The following is a 26,714-nucleotide window of genomic DNA, read 5'->3' as shown; positions in this document are numbered from 1 at the left end:
ATGCCTTTAGTAATCTCTCTTGAACTTAATATCTGAAGCTTACCTTCTTCCAGCAGCTAGTGAAAATTCTTTTAGAAGCACATTAAGCCCTTGCCTCATTTCTGTCAAGGAAGTGACATTAACATCTAGTAGATAACAGCACAGCTGCAGTAACATGGATACTTCCTGAGCTAGTTATCTTCTGATAAAGCTCTCACATACTGGGCTTATAATCAATTACAAAAGAGACTTGATGTCTGCTAAGAGTAGGTTCTGCCTTATGTTGAATAATTTGTAAATGGGAGGAAAAAGAGAAGCTGGCCTGTTATTTAACCTGGTTCTTCTGCAATAGATTCTGGTCTGAGTCTGAGGTTTATTGTGAACATTAGAAATGTCAGACTATTAAATCAATTATTTCTTTCCCTAGGATTTTGATGGACGACCATGTATAGTTTGTCCCTGGCATAAATTCAAAATTACTTTGGCAACAGGAGAAGGACTATATCAGTCTATAAACCCTAAAGATCCATCAGCAAAACCCAAGTGGTGTTCCAAAGGAGTAAAGCAAAGGATTCATACAGTGACAGTGGACAACGGGAATATTTACGTGACTCTTTCTAATGAACCTTTTAAGTGTGACTCTGATTTTTATGCCACTGGAGACTTCAAAGTAATTAAGAGTCCTTCCTGATAAAATTATATGGCAATGAAAAGTGTTGTGTATGTTTTGAAAATAATAATATGTTGTTTAAATAATACCTTGCTTAAATATCAAAGATGATTAATTATTTCCAGCATAGGCACATTTATTACTTATCTTTAAAAATCATGTAATCTGAGAGGTTTAAAAGCACATGAACTGAGTATGATGTAAGGATTATCATCAGGATCTATAGATACATTTCATCCAATCTTCTGGATTGATTAGGACCTGAAGGTTATATGTCTGGTATGTGCCTTGTAAGAAGGATGAAAATAATTTGAAGTAACTAAAATGAAGAAAAGGTAAAAAATAAGATCTACTAAGAAAAATTTGGGTGGGAAAAACCCTATTTGATGTAGCAGATTTTATCGTGGAAAAGTTTTAATATATACAAAGGAAACAGCATAGTATAATAAACTCCCATCACCCAACTTCAGCAATTACTAGCATCCTCCCATTCTTGTTTCATTGATACCTCCATACATTCCTCACCTCCCCTATTTGATTGTTATTATTACTTATTTTAGGTAAAATTTAAACACATTGAAATGCTTAAATCTTAACTGTCAATTTTTCCCAATATATAACAGACATTTTACACTTAAAAAAAATGCCTTCAAAACTGGGATCAATTTACATGCTGAATTAAAAATAAGGAACTTATCAGTATGCTGGAAATCAAAACCAAATAAACTTTGGCTCAGTGTCTCTCCGAACAAGCCAAACAGTCTCAAAGTAGGAAGACGCCACAGTTGCTGCCCAACCATGAGAGATGTGAAATCTCCTATTTGGTAAGCCAAAGTACTCTGAATGCAGGTTGTTTTTTATTTATTTTTATTTTTAGAGAATTCTGTGCATATATGTACAACTGTTTCATGTAAATGTTATAACGAGAAGAGATATAAGGTGTTGTTCCTCAGAATCCTTTCTGCTGAGTTGATATTAAGTTGGTTGACCCTGTTTTTATTATGCCAATTATTTGTGACTGTTGTTCTGGTTGCCTGGTGTTCACACTGTACTAAACATCCTGAGTGCTGGTCCTCTAAAACTCAGCAGCACATAGAATATAAGAGTAAGTGGAACCAGAAAGACCTAGGATGAACAGAATATGAATTTGGAGTGAGAAGAGCCGTTTGTCAAGATTGGAACCTAGTCTCAAAGAACAGCAATCTTCTTAGTGGCATTGGATTGAATTAAGGCTCCAAGCCTAATACCTAGCATTCTAAGGAGCCCACCTGGGCTCTTTTCCTTGATTATTGTAAAAATAATAAGTAAATAAAGTATGCATCATTAAGGTTATGCTTATAGAACCCTTTGCTACATATTGTATTACATTTCCTTTTCTGATGCAATATGAGTAGCATGAGATAATACAACACTTGATACATTTTTCAGACTACGAGTAAAGATCCAGGCTTGGGCTTTGTATAAATACTGTTTACAGCAGCAGCTACTCAGTAGGTACAGGAAATATATTATCTTTGGAATGGGGACATCCCAACCTATTATATTAGATGCTAATCCTCCAGTGACCAGTCAGGTCTTAACATGTGGCCAGAATTTAAAATTTGTGAAAGAAACAAAAGTACCTTCTATAGGTCATGGCCCTAGTTTGCAAGGCCAGTGACAGAAGTATTTTCTCTCAGGATCCAGTGGCAACAATGAGTAATGTGGACTTGATTTCTGGTTCTAGATTTGGTACTCTAAATCTGGAAATAAAAAATGTCCTGTCATGTTCTGTCCTCATATACAGAAATCTTCTCATCAGATTTGTAAATAATACCATTTTGGAAATTTATGACGTCTATGAATTGTAAGTCCTTCATACTTTACTGATGAGTTATACAAGAATTGATAACAGGCAGACTCAAATTATGCAGCCTGTATGTAGAAAACAAATATTCTTTTAAAAGTATCTCTGAAAAAGATATGTAGCATTTTGATAGGGTGGGGTTTTTCTCTCCCAGAAAAATAATTGAAAAGATACTTGAAACAAGCCTTTAATAAAAACAAAATATATTATAAATATACCCATATTATAAACCACAGCATAAAGTCTAACCCACCAAAAAGTTACATTTTCTTGTTCATTATGAAATATATAGTTATACATATATTCTAAATGAAGATTCATTTAATTTTCTTTACCATATAAATACTTAAGAATGACATTTTATTAGTAGTTCCTCACCTCCCTCCCTTTTTATTAAAGCAGAGCAGTCAGTGTATGAAAATTAGTGTACTAGTTTCGTCAGATGAAATGTCAGATAACTCAGGCTCTATTCAGACATTTGTGTTCATATTTGTTCATTCATTCATTTCAGTTGGTTGGTCAAATACAGAATGTAAAACCTGGATCTTATTACTCAACGTATTAGTAGGAAGTTTGGGGCGATTGGAAATACTGTCTGGTTTCTCCGGTAACGACCTGTAAGGTTTTGCTTTGATTTCACCTTCAGGAAACATAGGCTCAGAAAGAACAGGCTCAGAAAAGGCTTTTCTGATATTTTCACTCTCCTCTCTGTTTTGCCTTATGGATTCTTCTTCATGGAAAATTTTCTTTACCTTCTCCAATATAGCATTAACACAGACTGTCTAATAAAAAAAAATTGAAAAATTAATTTTCTTTTTAAGCTACTAAACTTACAGATAGAAAGTCTAATAAAATGTTTAACATAAAGCCATTAATCTACATATTCTAATAAAGAAGCACTTCCTTTCAGGAACCCCTGGCACATGGTAAACATCAGGAGATTGACTCCTTGTTCTAAATATATTAATCCATAATCTAGAAAGAAAATTAAAACCTACTAAATGAAATGTTTTCTAAGAGATGGAATTTGCGTCCAAACATGATAATATCTCAAAGTAGGTTTTTGTTATTGCTCCCCCACCCCACCTGGGACTTTGTTTATACCTATGTGTATAACTGGAAGGGCATAAACATGTTGGTTAAGAACTTAGTAAACTAGTAGATCAATGATTTTTAAGCAAACATGTGATCCACTTTCCCTCAGAAAATGCCATTCGGTACTTTAAGAAAGTGTCAGAAAACAAAACATATAGAGAAAAATAATTTCAAAAACAGTCACTAAGAACTATATTCATTAAATTTATTCTGTAAGTTTACTAATGATGAAGATGGTGATGATGCCAAGTATTTAAGGCAAGCAACAAAAATAATAAAATCCATGAAATAAGACCTAGATTAACTAGCAGAGATGCTTCAAGATGATATAACTAGCTATAAACACCTAGAACATTTTCACAGAGTGATAGAGAAAGAACTACGGGGCTCAGCTTGAAGCACCTCAATTTTCTCCTGACCTGTCTACCTCCTACTATAAAACAGAGAAACATCAGATGCTTTCCTTTACTTCCCTGTAGTTAGCTTGTACCCACATGACCCTGTTCTGACCAAAGAAATAAAATATGTCTGTTGGGGAGGAGGTCAGGAGGATATTTGGAAAAGTTTTTCTCTTATATGAAAAGAAAGATACTGACTTTTGCCTGTACCTATTCCCCTCCGTCCTGCTTTAGACACTAGTATTGATGTGAGACCTTAAGAACCAAAAAGAACAAACAGGATAGCAGAAGAGAAAGGCAGAAAAGCCCTGGGTTCACGATGACATTGTAGATCCACTGTACAAACCTGGGAACTGCTTAAATCCAGACTTCTAATCAAGTGGGCTATTTAAATGTCTTTATCTACTAAGGCACTGTCAGGAATTTTTTATTACTTGCATCCAAGTATATCCAAACTTAGAGCTATAAAATTTGAGGTCCATCACTTATAGCTGTGAGCAGTTTCATCCTTTTATCCCAAATATGATTATTTTCTATGTATGTGAAAAAGGTTAGGAAGCCCTATCCTATTTGATACATATCTTCTTTCTTCACTTATAAAATTTCGTCTGGGCCTATTCTAACCACTTCTGCCTCAGAAAATGAAGGATGGATCTTGATCAAAGTGAGTATCTGTCTTTGCATTTAACCTATACCCTGTCATCTTCCCTATCAATTATTCCCTGCCTCTTCAACCTCTCTTCTTGACTGGCCCTACCCCTTCAGCCTGTAACATGCCCAAGTATCTTCCATCCTAAAATATAAAATTAAAAATCTGTCTATGGCCATGTTACCCTGAACAAGCCCGATCCCGCCTGATCTTGGAAGCCAAGCAGGATCGAGCCTGGTTAGTACTTGGATGGGAGACCACCTAGGAAGACCAGGTGCTGTAGGTGTAAAAATAAAGTAAAATAATAAAATAAAATAATAAAATAAAATAAAAGGATTATAAGCTGACAAGGTCCTTGCAATTTGTGAGGTCAACCAAGGGTTACCTCACCTAAAAAAAAAAATTAAAATAATTAAAATAAATAAAAATCCCAGGGACCCTTTTTTCCCTCTTGGCGGCTACACACTCCCTCTTGTACATTCACATTGTCTATTTTATCATCTCTTCACTCTAAAGCTTGCTTATCTATCTTTCTTGTCCCATCACATCACTAAAGTAGTTCTCCAGATGGTTAATTCCAACATCTTTCCTACTAGATCTAAAGAACACTTTCAGCTCTTCATTTTACTTGACTTTTTCAGCTTATATTTGACACTTAACCACTTAAAACTCTGAGTCTCCATTTCCTCGACACTGTTTCTCATTCTCTTCTTACTTTTCTGATTCTTGTTTCTTTGTCTCCTTCCTGGATTTCTCCTTAGCTCAACTTAAATGTTGCTCTTCTTCACATTTTTGTTGGCTTTGCACTCTTTTCACTTGGCATGGTTCCACTTAGGATATTAACTTTAAACATATATGGTATTTGCCTTCAAAACCCTAATATCAGACCTGACCCCTCCTAGGTCTTCTATATGACTGATTATCCAGTCACCAAAAATTGTTTCTATTACCTATTTAGAAAGTTAATAGCATGACAAATCATGCGGGATGATTTCAAAGCCTTTTTGAAATTAAGAGTTAATTTTGGTGTTGGTCTGGTTTGTTTTAGTTTCGCCATAGCCATTTCATCCCATCCATTTCTGCAGCGTATTTGCATCCTAGCTCAACTGAATGCCAATTTTGTATGAAATTTGCATGTAAGATATTGAGCACGTCTCAAAAATTCTAAACACTTGCAAAATATTTATTTAATAAATTCAGTTTTTTAAATTGTAAATGTATTTAAAAGTAATTTATTTTACTTTTTTCTCCAAGGTGTTATGGCTATTCTTGACCCTTTATATTTCCCTATAAATTTTAGAATAAACTTGTCAACTTAAACACACACCTCCCTCAGATTTGAACTGGGATTGCACTGAATCTATAGATTATGGGGAAATTTTAATCTTTATTATTGTAATGTTTCAATATGATCAAAACTATTAACAAAAATGTGCAACACCTTTAACCCCCCCCCCAAAAAAAAATTATTAAGAGAAATTTAAGAAGACCTAAATAGAGGGATATACTTTATTCATAGATTGGAAAGAGGACTTATTCTACCAGTTATTAAGACTTCTCATAAAGCTCCTGTAAATAAGTGTTGAATTAGTGCAAGAATAGACAACTATATCAACTGTATAGAATAGAGAGTCTATAAACAGACCTACATGTATAAGGACACTTGATTTATGACAAAAGAAATGTTCTGGGGAGATTGGAAATGGATTTTTTCCTTAATAATATTGAGTTAGTTCAAGTGGATACTAATGAAGGAAAAATTTGACCCTTATCTTATACCAATTCCAGATGGATTATAAATCTAACAGCGAAAGGTAAAATAATAAAGCTCCTAAAATACATCAGAGGGGATAGTTTCATCACCTTGGGTATACATCAAAATTCCCTAATTAAGACATATAAAGCATTTAACATAAATAAAAACATTAAAAAGCTGGACTACATTAAAATTAAGAACGTCTGTTTTAAAAGACACTGCTAAAGGAATGAAAAGATAAATCACAGAATAAAAGAAATTTTCCCTTATGTAACCAAAAGAGGGCTTGTTCCTAGAATATACTTTTAAAGTACAAGTCAATAATAAAAAAAATGGACAACTCCTAAGAAAAAAATAAGAAGAGACTTAACAGAAATTCACAAAAAAGATACCTAAATGTCCAATTAATTTATTAAAAGGTACTCAATCTCATTAATAATAGTCAAGAAAATGTAAGTTAAAACCACAATGTGGTAATACTACACACCCACAAGAATGGCTAAAGTGGAAAAGATTGATAATACCAAGTGTCATTGAAGAAATAGAGCTTCTAGGACTGAACCTTCTGGTATCAACTATTAAAACCCTTTTGGAAAACTGGCAATATCTACTAGAGATAAATACATGCATATTCTATGGTCCACCAATTTCACCAAAACATATGTACAAGAATATTCATAGCACCTGATTCACAACAACTAAAACTAAATAATCTAGATGTTCAATAGTAGGATGGATAAATGGTGATATAGTCAACCAATGGAATACTACACAGCAATGAAGCTCAACCAACTACTGCTACAGGCATCAAATGAATGAACCTCACAACGATAATGTGAAGCAAAAGGAGGCAAATATAAAAGAATATATAGTAAATGTTTTCATTTAAAAGTAATTCAAATGAAACTCTATGATAGTAGAAGTATAAATAGTGATTGCCTTTACAGAAGAGGTTAGTGATTGTGAGGAGGAAAAAAGAGAGGCTTCCAGAATGATGGCAATGTTTTGCTTTTTGACCCATATGGTTCATAGGTTAATAGACTTTGTCATAATTCATCAAGCTGTGTACTTTTCTCTTTGAATGTTATACTTCCCCCCCAAAAATTTAAGTATAAATGGTAAGTATAAATGGCAATAGAGTAAAAGAAAATAACCCTTTATAATTTATAAAATCTTTTATATTTTTGTCATGCTTTTTAACGGGCATTTTTTTAAAATTACAGCATTTGTAATTCAAAACGCACTTTTTAAAACATATATTTGTGTTCCCCAACATCACACACCTAAATAATGGAATACTGAATTTTAGCCAACCACAGCATGATAGCTGAAACAAAACACCAACTAAATGAAAGCAAAACTAAAACGTTTTGACTAAGTAGTAACAAACTTTATAATAATAATAATTTTAGTTATTTAAGCAAATTAGCTTTTAGTGGATTGAAGTAAATTTTTAATGTAAAATTATTTTGTGTAACAAGAGAATAGTACCTTGGTTTATGAATAGACTGCACAGTATATCTTTAACATTACATAAAAATAAGTATATTTATTTCTACATTCTAATAATTTTCTTAACTTACCAAATAAATGAGTGCTGCATATGAAGCACATATTATGCTAGTTAAAGCAGTCTTTGCTGGAAAGGAAATGATTTCAAACAAAGAACCCTTTCTGGCCTGCAAAAACAGAAGAGAATTTTCTTATCAAAACAAAAGTTTTCAATGTCACAATGTTAAATTTACAATGTTATTGAAAAATGAGAATTTACATATTTCGTTCTAAAGAAAGTCATTCAGGTCTCTTTGGGTTTTTTTACATCTTGAAAATGTATTTTTCTCCTGTTACAGAAAGATATTCTCTTTTGCTAATCAAAACCTATGACAAATCTATTAAAAACCTTGCATTTCCAAAATCTAAATTACCTTAACTTTTACATTTACCAAGTGCTCACTAGGGGGTGCTGCTGTGCATGTTAGAAGAACAGTCTTCTTTGTTCAAATTCATGTAATCATCCTTTACTAAATTATTCATTTCTTCAATTACGCAAACAGCAATGAAAATATTGAGCATTTTATAGAGGTGAATGGCCAGCTTGGAAATGTTAATCATGAGACTGCTGAAGGCCAGCATTAACCTTAGATGATCATCAAGCTTCAGGAAGTACTCTGTGCTCATATCCAGCATGCTCTTTTGAAATGCAGAGGTTTATACCAATATGAATCTGTCTCTCTTCTGGTAATGGAAAGTGTCCCTGCCTAAAATATAATACTATAATATATTCAGTTTAAGGGAACTATGTTCTTCTTATAGGTCACCTCTGTTGCCTTCAGCAGGATATGAAATGAGGACATTAGGGAAAACATCCCCTTCCCATTCAGCAGTGCAGTGGCAGTTAGCCATGCTCCTCTGAAGAGCCAAGCCACACAATGCCTTCAATAGCTCTCAAAAGGTACAGGCTGTAGCGAATACAATCATGTAATCGCACAGCAAAAATGCACACAAACTAGAAAAAATAGTATGTATGTATTCATTAAAAACTTACTTATAACATTGAAAAACCAAAACAATTAATGATAGAGTGATTAGGTAAATTATGCTATATCCACTCAATGGTTTACTGCAACCTTTGAAAAGGTACCTCTAAAGAACGTGTGATAACATTTTATTGAAGAACATTTATAAGGCGCTGTGTACCAAGTCCTGTCCTAAGTGTTTGTTATTGTGGTAAACTATTTTTGCTCCCTGCTGTTACTACTGAAAGATGAACAAAATTACCCATCACAATTTCCCTTCTTCTCTGAAGAGATTTATGGAATGCTGAATCCAAGAAGACAATCTAGCCTAGTGGCTAAGGGATGGCAGCGGGGTTGGGGATTCCCTTCTTATTCCCTATCTTTGAGGCCACACCAACTCCTAGACATAGGGATAGGTAGGGGCAGTTTTAGCCCCCTCCATAAATCAGTCTTGACAATTTCCCAGCAATTTCTGACTTCTGGAAAGAGTTTCCAGGAAATGAAGCAGCTGTTGCTGTTTCCCTCTTGCTAGAAGAATCGAAATGATAAATAGCCTGCTTTCAAATCCCACTATTAGGCTACAAGGAGACATCTGTTATATGAGCAGAGAGCAGATTCAGACATTAGGAAGGAAAGCAGGTAGACTTCAACAAAATGCCTCCTAGCAGAGTAAATAATTACAAGTTTATGAATTTTTGAATGTTAGGTAGGAGATCCATATTCAATAGCTGGTAAACCATATACAAAAAAAAAATGTGGAGTCTGCATGCATAAGAAATTATTCTATTTCTGTTTCACTGCATCTTTCTTTTTCAGATTTGCCCTTCACCTAAAAGTAAATTAAACTGAGTAGTTTCAAAATAAATTATGTATTTAACATGTTATGCTTCTGAATGATGAATCTGTATGTTGTCTAAGGGCCACCTTTTTGCCATTTTAATGCTTTTAATGAATACTTGCTATTCCTGTGACAAATCATCCCTGTAGAAAACACATTTATTTACTCCAAAATTCATGTGGCTACTGGCAAGTGGCCATTTTTCAATTTTATGACTCACTTGCAATACAAGTTTTTTCCTATTATAAGCCACCCTGTTTCATTTTTGGCTTACTATGAGCAGAGACAGTATATAGTAAAAACTAAAATAAATAAACAGGAGAAATTTGGTAAATGGGAGGCTTTACTTAGATTGTCTTGGCTTAGTTCAAAACTTTTATCTTAACCTTGTTATTATTAATTTTATGTTATTTGCATATTTAAGTTAAAAGTATCTCGGTATCAATATTATGCCCATATAGTCCTTTTTAAAAAAAATTTGGTGATATTAAACTGTATAGATATTTCACATAAGCTATATAGATATTTCAACAGTAAAAACATATCAATTTCTAACTAAATTTCTCTCACATAATTTTGACTGCCTCATCTCATAAAAGAACTATGTTCGCCTTATTTTCACTAAAAATGAGGAAAATCACAAAAAGCAAACTATAAGCAGATTAGAAAATAAAGATCCACTCATAGATGACTTAAAGGTTAGAAAACTCCCAGGCCTAACTTAGTTTATTTTGTCCAAAAACACCTTGATGAGGTATATCGAGGGAGTAATAGGAAAAACTCACACAGTGATTGACAAGTAAGTATTGTAAGAAAAGCTGACCGCTGTTAATAGATAGGTCCAGAAAAAAAGTGTTTCCTGAAAGTTTGGGAAAGCTGTATGACCATGTCTTTGCTTAGCAACCCACGATACTCATGAACACAGGAAAGACTCTTCACAGTCCACAGTAAAGAAACCTATTTGACTTTGTTTATCCCAATATTAACATTCTGTGGGGCACTGTTCTTGAATAAGCTCTTAATCAGGTGGTCCTATAAAAGCTCAAATGCCGCACCCTTTTGGCCAAACTGGAGAATTCTGTCTTTAAAATGCCAGTGGTACTGCTTTTTAGGAATCATCTTTTTCCCCCAGGTCTTGAATAACACTACCTACAACAGCCTCACGGCAGGCCCGTCCATGGACCTACAAAAGTTCCTGATATTTGTGAGGTTTATAGTTTAAGCTTCAAACTGGAGTTTACCTTGAAGAGTTAAGGGTGAGGAAGAAACTTTACTTAGAAAAGCATCTGCCCTTTATCCTGAAAAAGGGAACATAAGTCACTGGATTTACCTATGACACAGGCATTTTAAAGGCTGAGAGTTTTCTACACTTTTGCCTATATTTTGCCTACACCACTCTACAGTGCCTGTACAAAGTAGAAACAGTCATCTCTGATGCCACTATAAGGAAGATTCTATCACAGGAAGAGCTCCTGGTCCTGTGGCCTTGGACTAGCCTTCCAAAGTCAACAACTATGTCTGGGAGCTGACGTGTCTTGGCTGAAGTCAGCACTCAAGTTGATTATCTAGGTCACTGCAGCTTAGAGCAGCTGCAAACATCACTCAGCCAGGCAGTTTACAAACCAAAGCAGATGCACCTTTCTTTGAGTACTGGTGCTGGGAATGTTGAAAACTACCAGGATATTCCCTCTTCAGTTTTCCATTCCTGAGGCCCTTTATAGAACTAGCAGAAATATCACTACAACCTTAGCCATGTAGAACCTGGAAAGGTTTGAGAAGCAACCTGACTCAGCACTGATTGAGCCAGGTATAAAGTCTTTTTAACAAGGTAGCCAGCTGGAAATTCGTAGCCCCAACTCTCTGTGCTCGTTTTGCAACAAGCCATCAGAATCCCTCCAGGTCACCTGTATCAGTTGGATCTTTGAATAGTTCTTATTTAGTATATCTTTGAATATGCTAAGATATTCAGGAAATGCTCTGGAACTGATCATCCAACCCAAAGGGCCTGGGTAGATTGTCAATGGAGCTTCTGTGATAGTGTCCATTTTCTAATTACCTCGAGGAGAACATTTCTATATGCTTAATCTCAGATCACATTAAAGGGCTAAAACTCTATCCTAGTTATAGTAAATGTCCTAATGAAAACACTTCTCTATTTTGTGTTCTTGAGGGAGATAATCTGCCCGACTGGAGAGCCCAGCTATGTAATATCCAACAGAATTTTGGTAGAACCATTTACAATGCCCTAGGTAGATCATCCTCTTATCAATGATGAGACAGAACACATGAAGAGGATCTTTGACACATACCTACAAATACATTAACATAAAGCGATGTCCTTCAAGCATCTACAAAGTATACCCCTTTGCATAGCAATTCCATATTTCACTCGTTTTACTTCTGTACACTAAAAAATTCCACCTTAACACACACAGCCTCACAATTCTTGAATTCATGTTGGAATCCACTCTGGGTATGTTGAACTCTGTCACTTTAGGAAGGGACAGCAGTGTACCAAGGCTGGTTGGTATAGGTCCTCTGTGAGTTGCCACTTCTCAGTGCCCTCTAGTACTGTGATACCCTCTATTCATAATCCATTAACTTCCACCACCCCTCATACATTATTCTGTTGCTTCTTTGACTATCCAGGCCATCGTCTTCACTATTGATACTTCCATTTCAGCCATCAGATTCAGACTTTCTGATTCGAGATATCTTGTTTTTTTCCTTGCTACAACTTAAGTTTCCTCTGTGTGGCAATTCTGATTCTGTGCCCTAGCTAATACTTATGACCCAAGTAAAGCTTCTTCCTCACTCCTATCCTTGAGGACCCTGGACTCTCTGATCTGGCACTGTTCCCACTTGTCTCACTCCAGCCATATGGAACTACTTAACATTTCCTAAGTAAGTCATGCTTTCTCTTATCTCGGCATCTTAATATGTACTGTTCTCTTCCTAGAATGATTCTCCTACTTATTTACCTGGCTAATTTCTCTTCCTTCAAGTCTCAGATCAAGTATCATCTTCTAGAAAGCCTACACTGATTACTTCTTGCAATCGCATGCTCCTTGTTGATACTTCCATAGTATATTTTGCACACTTGATCGTGCACTTGCTACACTTCACTACATCATCCCCACAGTTCATAAGGCAAAGGTGAGACATCTATAAATCCCTAGTACCTAAACTAGTGATTTTACATGTCGGGTTTTCAATAAATATTTGTTGAATGAAAAGTAGAATTACTTTACATATCTCCAAAGGAAACTCAACTATCTTATATTAAAATTTGTAAAAGATATTAAGAAGTAAAGCTGAAGGACATCTAGTTCCTGCAACATGACAGACTGAGCTAATGGGGAACTCACACAGAAAAATCTACAAATGCTATATAAAATCATAGTTCAAAAATTTAATATAAAACTGAGTTGAAAGGAAGAAAGAAAGAGAGGAAGGAAGGAAGGAAGGAAGGAAGGAAGGAAGGAAGGAAGGAAGGAAGGAAGGAAGGAAGGAAGGAAGGAAAGAAAAGAAAGAAAGAAAGACAGACACAGACAAGATGTGTCTCTGCACCAGGAACAAAGACGGAACTAAAAGCTGGAGTAGTAAGTGTGTAAGTAGACCCTGAAATAATGACTGGGGGCTTGAGTTTTAATAAAGAAACTGGAGATCTACCAGGGGCTGATACTCCTGGAGCACTAGCAAAATCATCTAGAAGGAAAGTTTTGCCATCAAGGCCAGAAGAATTTCTGTTATTTTTAGAAAAAAAATCCTGTTGAAGAAAAAGTTTCAGCTAAAAAATACCAAAGGAAATTATCTACTATAAGTAAGACACAATATAGATCACAATAGTCAGAAATATTTGCATCCTCCAAATATTACAAAGAACAATCTTTAAAGATACCCTAAATAAGTATATTTAAAATAATTAAAGATAGTTTAAAAAGGTATAATAAACCTTTAAAAGACACTTTGAGTAGAAAAAAATAGAACACCAAATAGAACTTCAAGAAACGATAAAGATAATGTTTGAAATTTAAAACACATTGAAAAGAGCATATTGGATACAGCTGGAGAAAACTGATTAACTGGAAGATAGCTCAGAGGAAATAGTCAAAAGGCATCAAAAAGAGAAAAAGAAATGAAAATGTGAGGAAGTAAACAGACAAAAGAATAAAATTAGAAGGTCCTAAGAATGTTTAATGGGCATTCCAGAAGAGATTAGAGAAGTTTAGAAAGAGGTAATATTTGGAGAAATAATGGCTAAGAATTTTCCAGAATTGAAGAAACTATTCTCAGATTCAAGAATCACAATGATTCCCAAGTGCACCTATTCGGAAAAGTATTTTGATAACAGATAATAAAATTGATGATGTGCATACCTCATGACCCAGCAATCCATCCCTCTTCTAGATATAAACCTGTAGAATGTCTCATATATATGGATATGAAGTCATTTACAAGTGTTTACTGAAGCACTGATTGTAATACAAAAAAATTGGACACTAAATTGTCTGTCTTGTAACAGACAAACCATGGATGATTTCTTAGAATACCACAAAGTTAAAATAATAAATCATAGCTACATATATCAAAAATAATGAGTGAAAAAAGAATTTTTAGAAGGATAAGTACATTATATCTTTTATATAAATTTTAAGTATACATAGAATAGATGTATACAAATGTAGTAAAAATATAAACATTTGCATGGAAATGCTCACATCAACTTCGGGATAGCAATTACCTTTGGTGGAGAAAAAAGAGGACAGGATTGGGCATAGTTAGCTATATATACATATATTTCTTTTATAAAGAAGATATCAGAAGGCAATGTGGAAAAATATTACTACCAATGTAAATTTTGGTGGGACTTCTGATAAACTACCTTTTATATATTTTTTAAAAATTTTATTGATAAGGATTTTAAAAATTAAAGCTATGTCCTAAGACAAATAGAACAAGAGCAAAGGAGAAGAGATTTCACAGGTGTTGGTCTTGAACTGATGTCAGAAGTGACTGTCACAATCAGCATATGAACCTTATTTAGACAAGTTATTTAATCCCTCAACCTGTTTCTCTCATCTCGGGTTCCTGGAATAAGTTGTCACAACCAAGCTCTAAATTTACCCCTGAAACTCACTATCAGTCAAGGCAAAAAGGCAAACACATTGTGGTTTTTGGTCTCATTATTAGATAAAAGAAAACACCAATTCAACTGGAAATATAGATTATTCTTCTATCACTGAATTTTCCTGAGGATCAGGAGACAATTCTCCATGGATGTCTCTCATTCCTATACAGATTGGTTCTTCTGAGCAAAGGATATTGTTGAATAGCAAACAGCTTTGGAAGCTAGACAGAGTATTTTTTTCTAGAGAGATCTAGAAATGTACCTCCTAAGACATGTCACAAGGCACAAAAGATAAAGCCCTTTCCTTCCTCTCCATAGATACATTTGCTTCTCTCTCCCTCGCCCCTCTCTCCCTCTCTTCTCTTTCTCTCCCTTTCTCCCAGAGGCTTGTGGACATGCCAGCATCCCTATCAAAAGCTTAATCTAGCTTCAGGCATCCTCTCCTCTGATGCAACTTACCACAAACATACTCAGGTAACATTTAGTTCTCACCATATTGTCCCATAGAAACTGAGGTATAGGGAACTGACACAAGATATTGCTCTGGTTGTTGCTTTTACTGAGAATAATAAACAGTCTGTCTCTCTGCCTCAAGGGTTTTGTGCCTTGTGTGTCTGTATGTGCATGTGTGTGCACATATATTTGTATAACTGTAGCAGGCTAACTTGTTAGATTGTGAATAGCATAAAACCTCAGATCCTTCACAGTTCTGACCTAGCAAAGAGGAGCAAAATGAAAGGCTCTGAATAATATAATGGAAATGTCTTTAAACATGATTTCATAATAAATACAGAAATAGTCTTCCAAAGACACTTCTTATACCAATCCTCTGTAAAAATTTTGGGTCTAACGATGCAAAGAAAGAAACATCAAAGCAAAACATTAGATTCAGAAAAATATTTCAGTGGAAATTTAAGATAATATGCTTCAGCTCTGTTTCTTCTTGATGATCTAAATATACAGGAATAAGACTTATAGTGCTTAGAGAATTTAATGTTTAACAAACACGAACTATTTTTTACTTTTTGTAACATCAGATATTACAAGAGCCTTTTATAAATGCTGTCTCAGGCAGTTCAAAGTTGAGCTATCTGATAATTTATGAAAATCTCAAAATCTTTGTATATCGAGAGATTCGTATGTAATTAACATGTTGTTGATTTTAGCCGCCCATCATTCATTGTCTTATCTTCTTGAAACAACTCAGATTTTGGTTTGAGGATTCATCCTTTCTCCATTCTCAGGTCATGTAGTCTGCATGCAGCTCCAACATCCACTCTAGGGATGAAGCAGGTAACTAGTCCTAGGCCAATCAGTACATCTCGTTTCCCATTTCTCTGGTTTAGAGGAAAGCCGTTCTCTGAGAGTGAACCTCAGGACTTGGCTGGGAATGCTGGGTCAACGACTCTCTTTTCTGCTGTAATTGAACTTGGAAGGATGAAGCCTTGGAACAGATGCAAATCATCTTGTGACCATGAGAGAAAAGTCAGTCTAAGAATGGAGTCAACACAGAGAAAGCAGAACCAGGAGATGCACAGAAAGAGAGAAACAAGATCCTGAAGGCATTGTTTGCGTGCCTACGTCCAGCTATGCCCGAAACCTTAGCAATTTTGTATTCTTCAACTACATGAACCAATGCATCTCCTTTTTGGCTTAACTTAGTTTCAACCAAGTTTTCTCTCCCTTCAACAAAAGAGTTAAAATGAATTCACTTTGGGGTTTAGATGCCAGACCTGTAAGATTCTGAATTTTTTAGAATAAACATTTAGAATGTTTTGAATAATGTCCAGATTGAAAAACCCAGAGTTCTGTGACATGAAGTTTAGGGGGGAAAAATGTTTCTGAAAAACTTTTAAGAGTTTTTGTCCTTTAACAGAGTCTCAATAAAACAATGTAGAACATGGATGTTAGTGATCTATGGAAATGAGTTTCTAGTTAAATACACTCAATATGTTATGTCAACCAAAGATTAACCTGGAAAACATAGGTTATGGGGAAAAGGGAACAAAATCATTTTTAAGATTTGCAGGATTTGGGGGACATAAATGGTAATTTGTATGCTTATTGTTGAAACATTTGAAATTTACAGTTTCATATATTTCAATTAAATAACAAGGTAGAAAAAAGACCACATTATTTTCTCTTTCAGATTTTTTTTAAACTAGAGAATATACTATATTGAAAAAAGGTCCAACCATTCATTTCTCTCATCTAACTATTCTTGTTTTTCATTTAGGACAACCAAATGTGCTACATTTTTCATTTTTTTAATTTTGCGATTTCAAAACAGTTTTTATAAAAGGGGTTCATGTGTAAATGCAATATTCACTCACCTGCATGTTATACAGGGGTTGCTTTGGCTCATTTACTTCTCTCAGCAGACGATGAGATATGTCCCTTAATTCTAAAAGTCTACAAACAAGCTGAGGTTGCAGAAGTCTGGCCACTGATTTGGAGGATTTGGATATGCTGTTTAATCCTTGAATTAATGTCCCCCGGTTGATCTTGGCTAGAGCAACAGCCATTCTGATTTTGGATGTTTTTTGCATGGGTTCTTTTATCTGGAAAATAAGTCTTTGAAAAGTGACTGATGTGTGATTCTCCAGTGAATTATTAAAATCTACTTCAGGCAGAGACCAAGTACCACATAACTGTACATTGTGCATGGTCCCGAGCATATGCTCAGTGTCCAATAATTATATCCCACTTTCCATAACAACTCACTGACCACCTCCCTTGTACTTAAATCTTTATATGACTATATGAATTTTTCCTTAGGATAAATATCTAGAATTTATATTACTAGCCTCTCTGGGTTTATATTTTTTGCACTGATATTTTTAAAAGAGCTCTTTCAAAAATAAACAATTCAATCAACAATTCTTATTTGAAACTTACAAATATTTTCCAAGTTTACTTCAAATTTTTCAAATGATAAAATACAGCATACATACATAATAGACTGTACAATTTAAAGAAAAATAAAACAAATACCCTATATACTAATGAACAAGCTTAGGAAACATTTACTTCTAAAAAGTTCAAAACTTCTATGAGCATTCTGATAGGAAAAAAATTGTGGCATTACAAAAACACATGTTATGTAGTTCTCTGCTCTACCAGAAAGTGAACCACAGAGAAATTACTTAAGAGGTTAGACCTCATTCTAGGCAATAGACAAGCATAGTTTCCATTATTCATTTAAGTAATGTTTTAGGCTTTTCTGGCTTTTTAGTATAAGCAACTCTGAGTCTCTGTTTATTGAGTCACAATATGTAAGTATAAAACATCTTTTAAATGGACTCCTTGGTCTACAATGAACATCATGTATTTGCTGAAGAGCTAATGTGCTATATAAATACTTCAACTTTTATCCTGAAGTAATAATTTTATTACTGTTTTTCTCATGAAAGTTCAGTACATCTCATACTGTTTAGCATTTGCCACTGGAGATGAACAAAAGCTGTTGCAGCTTTTCAACAAGGGTGCATTTCTGCAGCATCTGGTGTCCTACTGTGGTTTAATCTGGTACTTTCTTGTGTAAGTCCCATTAGCCTACCAGTTGTCTTAACCCTCCTCATTAATACTAACAGTAGAGAATGCAATCTAAGTTGTGGGCTGTTACTATTGCTGCAATTCCAAGTCACTTTAGAACAGAGCGATCCTTGCAGGGCAGTTATATGGTAGGTAGAGCAAGCAGAATAACATGAGGTGCAATAACATCACTTGATATTATTATTTACCTTGGTCGTGAGCATACCAGGGAGAAAAAACACATTGTCTGCAGTATCCAAAGCTCCTGCACATACAGATTCAATTTCTCTTGTGACTTTATGCTTTGCTGCTGTTGGGGCTCAGGGCGGGACACTCCAAATTATCCCCAAAACAGTATATTGATCATTTTGAATTAAAGTTACTTAAGAAACTACCAGTGCAAGAACAACTCTAATCTCTCTTTCTGTCTCTTTGCAAGCAGGAGATAAATCTTCTATGTGAAAAGTGCTCTCCCTACACCTGGAGTCTAACAAGAGAGAAAACATTATCACCAGAGTTAGGGAATTCAGGGCTGAGAAATGCATACAAACCTTTGTTTTGCCTTATTTTTACTAATTTACTACCCAAGCCCAAACTTTGCTTAGATTTCTCACTAATGAGCACCCAAATTTAAGTTTCTTTATCCTGTTAATTCTTCACACATGTAAAAAGCTGCCTACTTCGATCATTTCTCTGAGTATAATTTACAGCCTTCAATGTGCACGCATTAAATTGGTTATTCTCCTGTTAATCTGGTCTTGTGCCAATTTTATTATTTGTCCAGCCATAAGACCTCAAAAAAGGTAGAGGAAGGAATTTCTCCTCCCCTACACTGCCAGGACTCTTCTTTTCAACTCCTTCTAAAGGTGGAGCAGCTAGAATAAGTTTGGTTTTACTTCTGGTACAATTTCTGTGCTTTCTCTTATTATAATTTATAATCATAAGGCGGGGGCCATCTTGCCAGGGCAAACGGGAATGAGATATGTAGTTGCACCTTTACTGAAACCTCGCATTCACAGCCATTTAGTATTTAAAGGCCCTTCATTTTTGCAGCTGCAAAACATTAATGTTCTGCAGTTTCCCTCTCTTTACTGTGTAAGTTTCTTTACAAAATCTTGGTGATCTGTACATGTTGTCCCAGATTCACTGACTTTATACATGTATTTTTGTTTATCAATCTTGATTAATTTCCCCATACACTATACTAGATTGATTCATTCAACTTTCCCTTTTATAAAATTGTCCTCCTAAATTTTTATTTCTGTAGAAAAAGGAGGCTGTTTGTAATTGACAATCTGTTCATCAAAATTCTCCTGTAAGGTTCACATAATGAGCATTGAGAAAAATGCAGCATTTATTATAAACAATATTTTTAAAAATTCAAGTGTACATTACATTAATGCTTTAGCGGACTTCGTGTTACCCTTCTCGTTTTAGTCTCATCATGAATTCATGGCTTTTTGCAACAGACTTAGCCTGTTCCTAATTAATATCATTTTTGTTTTCTTTAATGCTCAAATGGTTAAATTTGAAGACTATTCTTCCTTTCATGGTTTTGTAAATGTGTTTCTTTTTTGGTACTTTCCTAGATACCTCTTAAAGAATTATTACTTCTGACAGTAGAATATTTCTGACTACCTTAATCTTTCCTGACACAAAACAAGGAATCAACTTGTTTCCAAGAAGACCATTAATGCTTTTGAGAAGAATAGTATTATAAAACAAATCTGGGCATTGGGGTGCATGTTCCCCGTGGTCCTTTATGTTTCTGGGAATGAGGGTGATCACTGAGGACAGCTCTTTACATTCTTTTAAATGCAGAATCAGCCATTCTTCTTTTTTAAAAAAAAGTAAGTCAAGAGTTTATGATGATGAGTCCAGTTAGTTACTTTTTAAAATTAGCTCTAGTAGCAAATTTTTTAAATAAAATTTTTTTTTGAGTTAATAGTTTTTCCTTTTTGTCCATTACCTATGCTATATATTTTCTTACTAGACCATGTGTGTAAATTGAAATGTTGACCTCGAATTAACAAATCCTTATTTCTTTTCCTTCACTTTATTTTTTTATTCTTGGCCTAAGCATCCTCAAATTGGTTGCAAAGTGTGCAAGTTTCAATAATTCTTTTTGTCATCACCATTGTCTGAGCACAACACCAAATGAATGTCAGAAAAGAAATTCTAACTCCCAACCACCACCAACCCTTCAGAGACACACAAAGGTACTTAAAGACCTTTTACCAAAAGAAACTTAGCATCGGTTAATAAGATTGCTTAAAGAATTCTGCTCCAGAATTCTCTATTTGAGCTTCATTCTTTGAATATATATCCTGTTTTCCCTGTTCTTTTTTCTAGAGCCATGCTCATTTCTCTATCATCAGCAGTTTTAATGCTGAAGTCTAGTTTCTATTACATCAGCTTTTTACAACCCTATACCTACAAAACCAGACTGTCAGCATATCTCATTCAACTCTTTCTTTCTCTGAATACTCCCAGAATTCGACCACTTCTCATTGTCCCAGTACCAACATTCAGTCCATTACATTTATATACTCTTCCCCCATCACCTCTTCTCACAACTAGTAAATTAGCCTCCCCAATAATCTCCCTGTTTACACCCTTATCTATTCTCATTCTTTTCCTCAACACATCATCCAGAAAGTAACAATGAAAATTTAGATCATAGCTTGATTTTCTGCTTAATCACTTCAGTGGCTTCCTGATACACTCAATGTAAAAGCCAAAGCAAACACAACAGTCTACCAAGCCCTACAGAGCTTCTCTCTTCTTTACCTCTCTGGCCTCCTCATCTTTCTCTTTCCTTTCTCTTCTCATTATTTGGTGACCTCAGACTTTGCACTAGCTACGCCTTTCGATTTCCTCTAGGATACCAAGGTTTACTCCCTCACTTCTTTCAAGCCTTAATTTAAGAGTCACCTCTCGGGTCTTAATCATCAATTGTTCTCTCTATCCCTACCCCTACTTCATATCCCTTCCCTGCTATATTTTTTCTTCTCCTGAAGACTTACCATTAACATAATAGTTTAATTTCCTTGTTTATTGTTTTTCTGCTTGACTAGGATGTAAATTCTATGACAGTGTTTTATATCTGGCCCACTCATTTTTCCCCAGTGCCTAGAATAGTGTCTGGCACATAGTAGATGTTCTATAAATGTATGTTAAAATGAATGAATGTAGAGTGTCAGAAAAATGTAACAAGTTAATATGGAGAAATATCAGAGAAATATACCGAATATTAAATTAGAAACTGCCCAGAAAGTTTTCAGTGCACAATGTGCTCTGTAACTTTCACAATGATAGAGCTCCAGCAAAAAAACAAAAACAAACAAACAAAAAAACAACAACTCGCCAAAGACAAAAATATAATTGAATTAAAGAACATTCTAGTTACAGTCTCACTTTCATATTTAGAAACCCCAAAATCAATACAAATGATTTCCAGACATCATTGGTGCTTCCCCGGAAGTTTTTGTTCTGCATGTTTTAAAAAAAAAAATAAAGAAAGAAAAGAAAAGAATTCAGAAAAGTATATTTACAGATGTAAAAATCTGAATTTTGCTTGGATTCTAATGTTCTGTCTACAATTCCCAATTTGGTAGTACACAATTAAGTGCAAGGCAATTACAGGATCAAATACATAATCATTTTTCATAACAAAACCCCACAAAATGGATTCTATTTGCTATGAATGATTTCTCTCATTCAAGCAAAGATTACTTGGATTAAAAATTTTTAATTCTCCAATTGTAGTATGCATTTTTTGTTTGTTTAACCTTAAAGATTTACTATTTTAAGTCCTCACATCCTCATATGAAAATCATTTGCAACATGCAACTGCAAACCTTGAAAACTTACTTTTTACTAAAGGAATGCTGAAGCTCTTGAGGTCCTGGCTGCTTGGGAGGGAGGGAGTAAAGCATACAGGACCTCAGAAACCACAACGTCAAGCCATGATTCTATAATTAACATACCCCAGGTCCCAGAAAAAAAAATTATTTTCTTCAAAATCTTTAGCCATGAAGGACTATGTAATAACCATTTTTCTGGGTAATTCCTCTATAAAAATTCCACCATCCCTTCGTTCTTTTTTTTTTTTTTTTTTTGCTCCAGACCAGCAAGATGACCTTTTCTTAAATAAATAAATGAATAAAATAATATTTTTTAAAAAAGGTTTAAGTACTAATCACAAAATTTAGAGGCTTAGAATACAACTCAATTAATAAAGCCCTCTAAATATTCTTAAAACCACTCTTTCAGTATGCTTGGGAAGTACGGGCAATCATGGAAATAATAAAATTTGCAGCATTTACAATTTGACTTTTCAAAAATAATATAGTTAACAATGGAGCATTAGCCTTGTTCTGGATAAATTTTTTTGAAGACCAAATAACTTCAATGTATTACAATATCCCCTAACTACTCAAGTTTCCTACCAATCTCAGCAATATGTTCTTCAAAGTAAATGGTGGGAAAAGAACGCTATTTAGTGTTTGAAAATGAGAAATAAATTACCTTTAACTATGTTTATATTCTTCTCTGAGTGAGGTAAAGTTCTTTTAAGTAAATGACTTCAATGGGTTGGAAATGGGAACTTAGAATTCTCTTTGGGGATCAGAATATCAGTCTATTTCACCAGAAAACATGCTATGGCTCTAGTAATAATGAGGCTATACAGAGGGTAGGAAGAGATGAAGGGAATTGTAAGGAAAGCTGCAACTTCTTTGATTAAACAAAACCCCAGTTTTTCTAATGTTGGCAATGGTGGGAGAATCACAACTGGAAGGGCAACAGGGCTTCTGATGCCTATCTTTGGTTCCCAAAGATTCATCTTGAAGCTCTCTAAATAATTACTGCCACTACTGTGCCAGCCTTAACCACCTTACATCCTAGACCTAGCAGAGTCACCTGCCCATCTCTTTCCTTAATACTCCAGAGCATAGCCAAGAAAAGTCTCCAATGTTTCAAAAGAATTTATATACCAAGACCAGGGGAATGCAAAGACGGGAAGTAACTAGACACCACGTCTAAGATATGGAATGACAAAATCCAGTTTGAGCTCTGGAGCTTTCAAGCCTTATCCTATTCTACTTAGAAAGAGGATGTCATCTGGACATCATCTTACCACTGTACATCCAGATATCTACATTTCGGTATCACCCCTCCCCAAAGTCTGGATCCAAGACCCATTTCATTTATTAAGATTTACTTGACATCCTGAGAACATAATGTTTTATACTTTTTGTCTTAACTGACACTGCTTCTTTTGGATTATTATTCTCTGTTCCCGTCCATTTACATTATCACTTTCTTTACCGTGAAAACTCTTATTCGTCCGCTGAAATTCACTTTAAGCATCCTTCCTCCATTAAGCCTTCTCTGGACACTCTTGGTAGTCATTCATTCCTCTAACCTGAATATACATCTTATTATATTCCAATGCAACTACTTGTTTGCAACTCTGTCTCCCTTAGATTAAGTTTACTGACTGAAGGAATCCTATCATGTTTATCTCCGTATTCCCTCTTTCCAGATCCCGGTAATAAGTAGTAAGGTATTTGGTAAATGTCTGATGCCTAGTTGTCTAAATAAATGGTTAAAGGTAGTTCTAATACCTCTAATACAGCCTTTCTGGTTACTGTTACTCAGAGTGCTTTTTGCTTATTCCAGGTTTTGGCTGTTCCTCATATTTGACATTTCCAAAAGTCTGATATCTGGATAAATAGACTATTGCTTTTACCATGTAACTTTACAACATATTCCATTCCAGCTGTGGTCAAAATGACTGAAACAACACTCTTCCATTAAGAGCAGTGTACTTTTAAATAAATTAGGTTACTTGTGTCCCCTAAACAAGATGCTACTTTTCCCTGACCATATATGTCTCTTCACAATTCTCTACCTAACCCCTCTTCTGATGCCAGTATGTCTCGGATCCTTGCTGGAACAAATATTTAAACATATATGTGTATACTTTGTTAAATTTACATTACCATTTTCTTTCCACATTAAAACACACATCCATACAATACTTATCTTTCCATTGTTATAATATATGTCAGTTAGGTTTTTTCACTGATTTAATTGCCATAGATTTTAATTAAAGTATATCTAGGTATTTTTCTGATTTAACATTAAGCAAATCTTAACTACATTGCAATTGTGACTATGAGAGAGTTCTAGATTTCTAATCTAATAACTCAGTGACTGTCTTAAACTTATCTTTCTACTTTATGTTCACATCCTTAATCTCTTCCAATGTGTATGAGTTGAAATTTGTATTTCTGAGATTAAGTTAATGTTTTCCTAAACTTCAAATACTGATCTCAACATCAAGCATTAATTAATTGGCATGATGCTAAAAATATACTTTTTATAATCCTTTTAAAAGGTATAAAATCACATTACCTGATTAGATTGTGATAATCTTAGGATGGTGGGGAATTCATCTTTAAACTCATCTACAAGGTCCATGATTGCTTTCTGGATCCCCTCAACTAAGACAAAAAGAAGTTAAAAAAAAAAAAGGCTTTAATTAAAAATATCCTCTAACCATCATTCAAAAGAACATGGGTCCACTGCCTAGGTGACTAAGAAAATCAAGCAGACCCTAGAGGACTTGATTCCCAGTTTCCTGCACCCATATCCCCTTTATAAGATTGTGTATTACTTCTTCCAGAAAAGTTCTTCAACACCTGCCCACATATCCACCCAACAGGTTTGATTGGCATGGTGAGTTCTTGCTTCGATTCCTAGTGCTTGAAGGCCTGGGCAATGCTTGTCCTTTTCTACCATTAGTGAGGGATGAGGGCAGCCTTCCACTCAGGAAAGCAGGCAAAGATGCTCACTGCCAGAATTCTTTGTTACTGCACAATAGGCCTCTGAGGACTTGCTACAGAATCTTCTGAAATCACTATGGCAGTAAGAAGAAGGCTGTGTTTGGAGGCACAAAGGGAGGATAAAGGGGATTGAAAAATGAACCACGCTAAGGAGTTCTACAATATAAATTGAATTTTGTCCCAATTTCTGCAGTGATACCTCAATTAGTGGATCATTTGAGAACAAAGCTCCCTTTGAAAAGAGCTGGCATATGCTTTAAAAGAAATGGTTCACGTATGATGCCAAGTGGAAAAGAACACCAGCAGTTAATTCAGAAAGACTTCTGAATAGATTGTTTTTCTTCACCCGAATGAGGATCACTCTGTCAAACCCAGGCAAAATCGTGAAGTTTTCAATTTGTCTTCTTTAAAATCTCAATCTTTATTTTATTTTCATCTTTTTCTCTCATGCTTTAAATGATTATTATTTTCCCCTTATCAAATCTGGGAAGAACTGCATATCATGTAGACTTGATTGACCACCCGTTATATTCTAGTGTGAATGAGCTGAGTTGGTTAACTCAAATCCCATTTTAATTTGAAGTCTTTATATTTAATTGTAGCTAGATCGTTTTCTTCGGCAAGCATAAACTGGTCACTAGAGGTCTACTTGTGAGAACTATTTGGGAAAGAGAAATGTTCATCAGACAGCTCCTCTAGCAAGTGAAGCCTGATGGATACCTTTCACATTGACCTCAGCCCTGATCTGCCTATGAACACTTTCCACCACAGCACAACCATCTCCCCTAACCTTAATAGAACCTACTTTCCTCCATCGTGACCCTAATGCTTAATATAATCATAACCTTAATATCTGAAAAACACGATCCATTGCCAGGAAGGAAACTTATTAGACGATAGTGAACACACTAACTGGGAGAACACGAAATCCTTTATTTGTCCTATCAAGAGACATGGCTATCAGAGTTGACCTCAGAGGAACACCTGGAAGTGCCATCTCTTTCTTGTCTTCTTCCCTGTTCTCCACTCCCATCTACTCCCTAATTCTTTTTATCCAACTGCCCACCCCTCAGTGTCCTAGCTCCCAATTGATTTCACCCAGTTTTCTTCTCTTTTCATCAGTTCTTGTCCTCCTAAGTATCCTATAAAATTAGCAAATCTATAAGAAAACAGTTCTCATCCTAATATTTTTCACACTTAAAGTATAACCTGATTCTGTATGTTATGCTAACAAAGTCCTTTTTGTCTTTTGTTTTTTAATGATCCTCTCTCTGGAAGGGGAGTGATGAAAAAAGATGGGAAAGGGGAAGGTTATAAAGTTTAAAAATCTCACCCTTCCACATTTTTAAAATATTTATGACCATATATGATAATATTTTGGTTTTTATTTCATAATATTTTTATATTTTCATCCTTATGCATCTTATGTTATTTCAGATAAAGTTAGA

The 26,714-nt window shown here is 34.8% G+C and overlaps 2 protein-coding genes and 1 pseudogene across 4 annotated transcripts in view; 2 read left to right on the top strand and 1 right to left on the bottom strand.

The window, feature by feature from the left end:
- The window catches only part of RFESD (Rieske Fe-S domain containing), an 11,080-nt gene extending 7,777 nt beyond the window's left edge, over window positions 1–3,303 (top strand). For all 3 annotated transcript variants that reach the window (XM_016159780.2, XM_016159781.2, XM_036226298.1), the window contains one exon: window positions 407–3,303. In XM_016159780.2, coding sequence (XP_016015266.1) covers window positions 407–670 — 264 coding nt within the window. In that variant the 3' untranslated portion in view covers window positions 671–3,303. The remainder of the gene's footprint in view (window positions 1–406) is intronic.
- On the bottom strand, window positions 2,965–26,714 carry SPATA9 (spermatogenesis associated 9). Its single transcript, XM_016159779.2, has 5 exons — window positions 25,098–26,714; window positions 24,836–24,924; window positions 17,212–17,439; window positions 7,977–8,072; window positions 2,965–3,277 (listed from the first exon to the last, which is right to left on the bottom strand). Exons 1-5 carry the CDS (start codon window positions 25,156–25,158, stop codon window positions 2,990–2,992), a joined length of 762 nt encoding a protein of 253 aa, XP_016015265.1. The 5' UTR covers window positions 25,159–26,714; the 3' UTR covers window positions 2,965–2,989.
- Window positions 4,805–4,923, top strand: LOC118607343 (annotated as a pseudogene).

This window comes from Rousettus aegyptiacus, unplaced genomic scaffold (genome assembly GCF_014176215.1).
Source record: "Rousettus aegyptiacus isolate mRouAeg1 unplaced genomic scaffold, mRouAeg1.p scaffold_m13_p_8, whole genome shotgun sequence".
NCBI lineage: Eukaryota > Metazoa > Chordata > Mammalia > Chiroptera > Pteropodidae > Rousettus > Rousettus aegyptiacus.
Note: the sequence above shows the minus strand (reverse complement) of the source record. Positions and strands in the feature narration are given on the sequence as shown.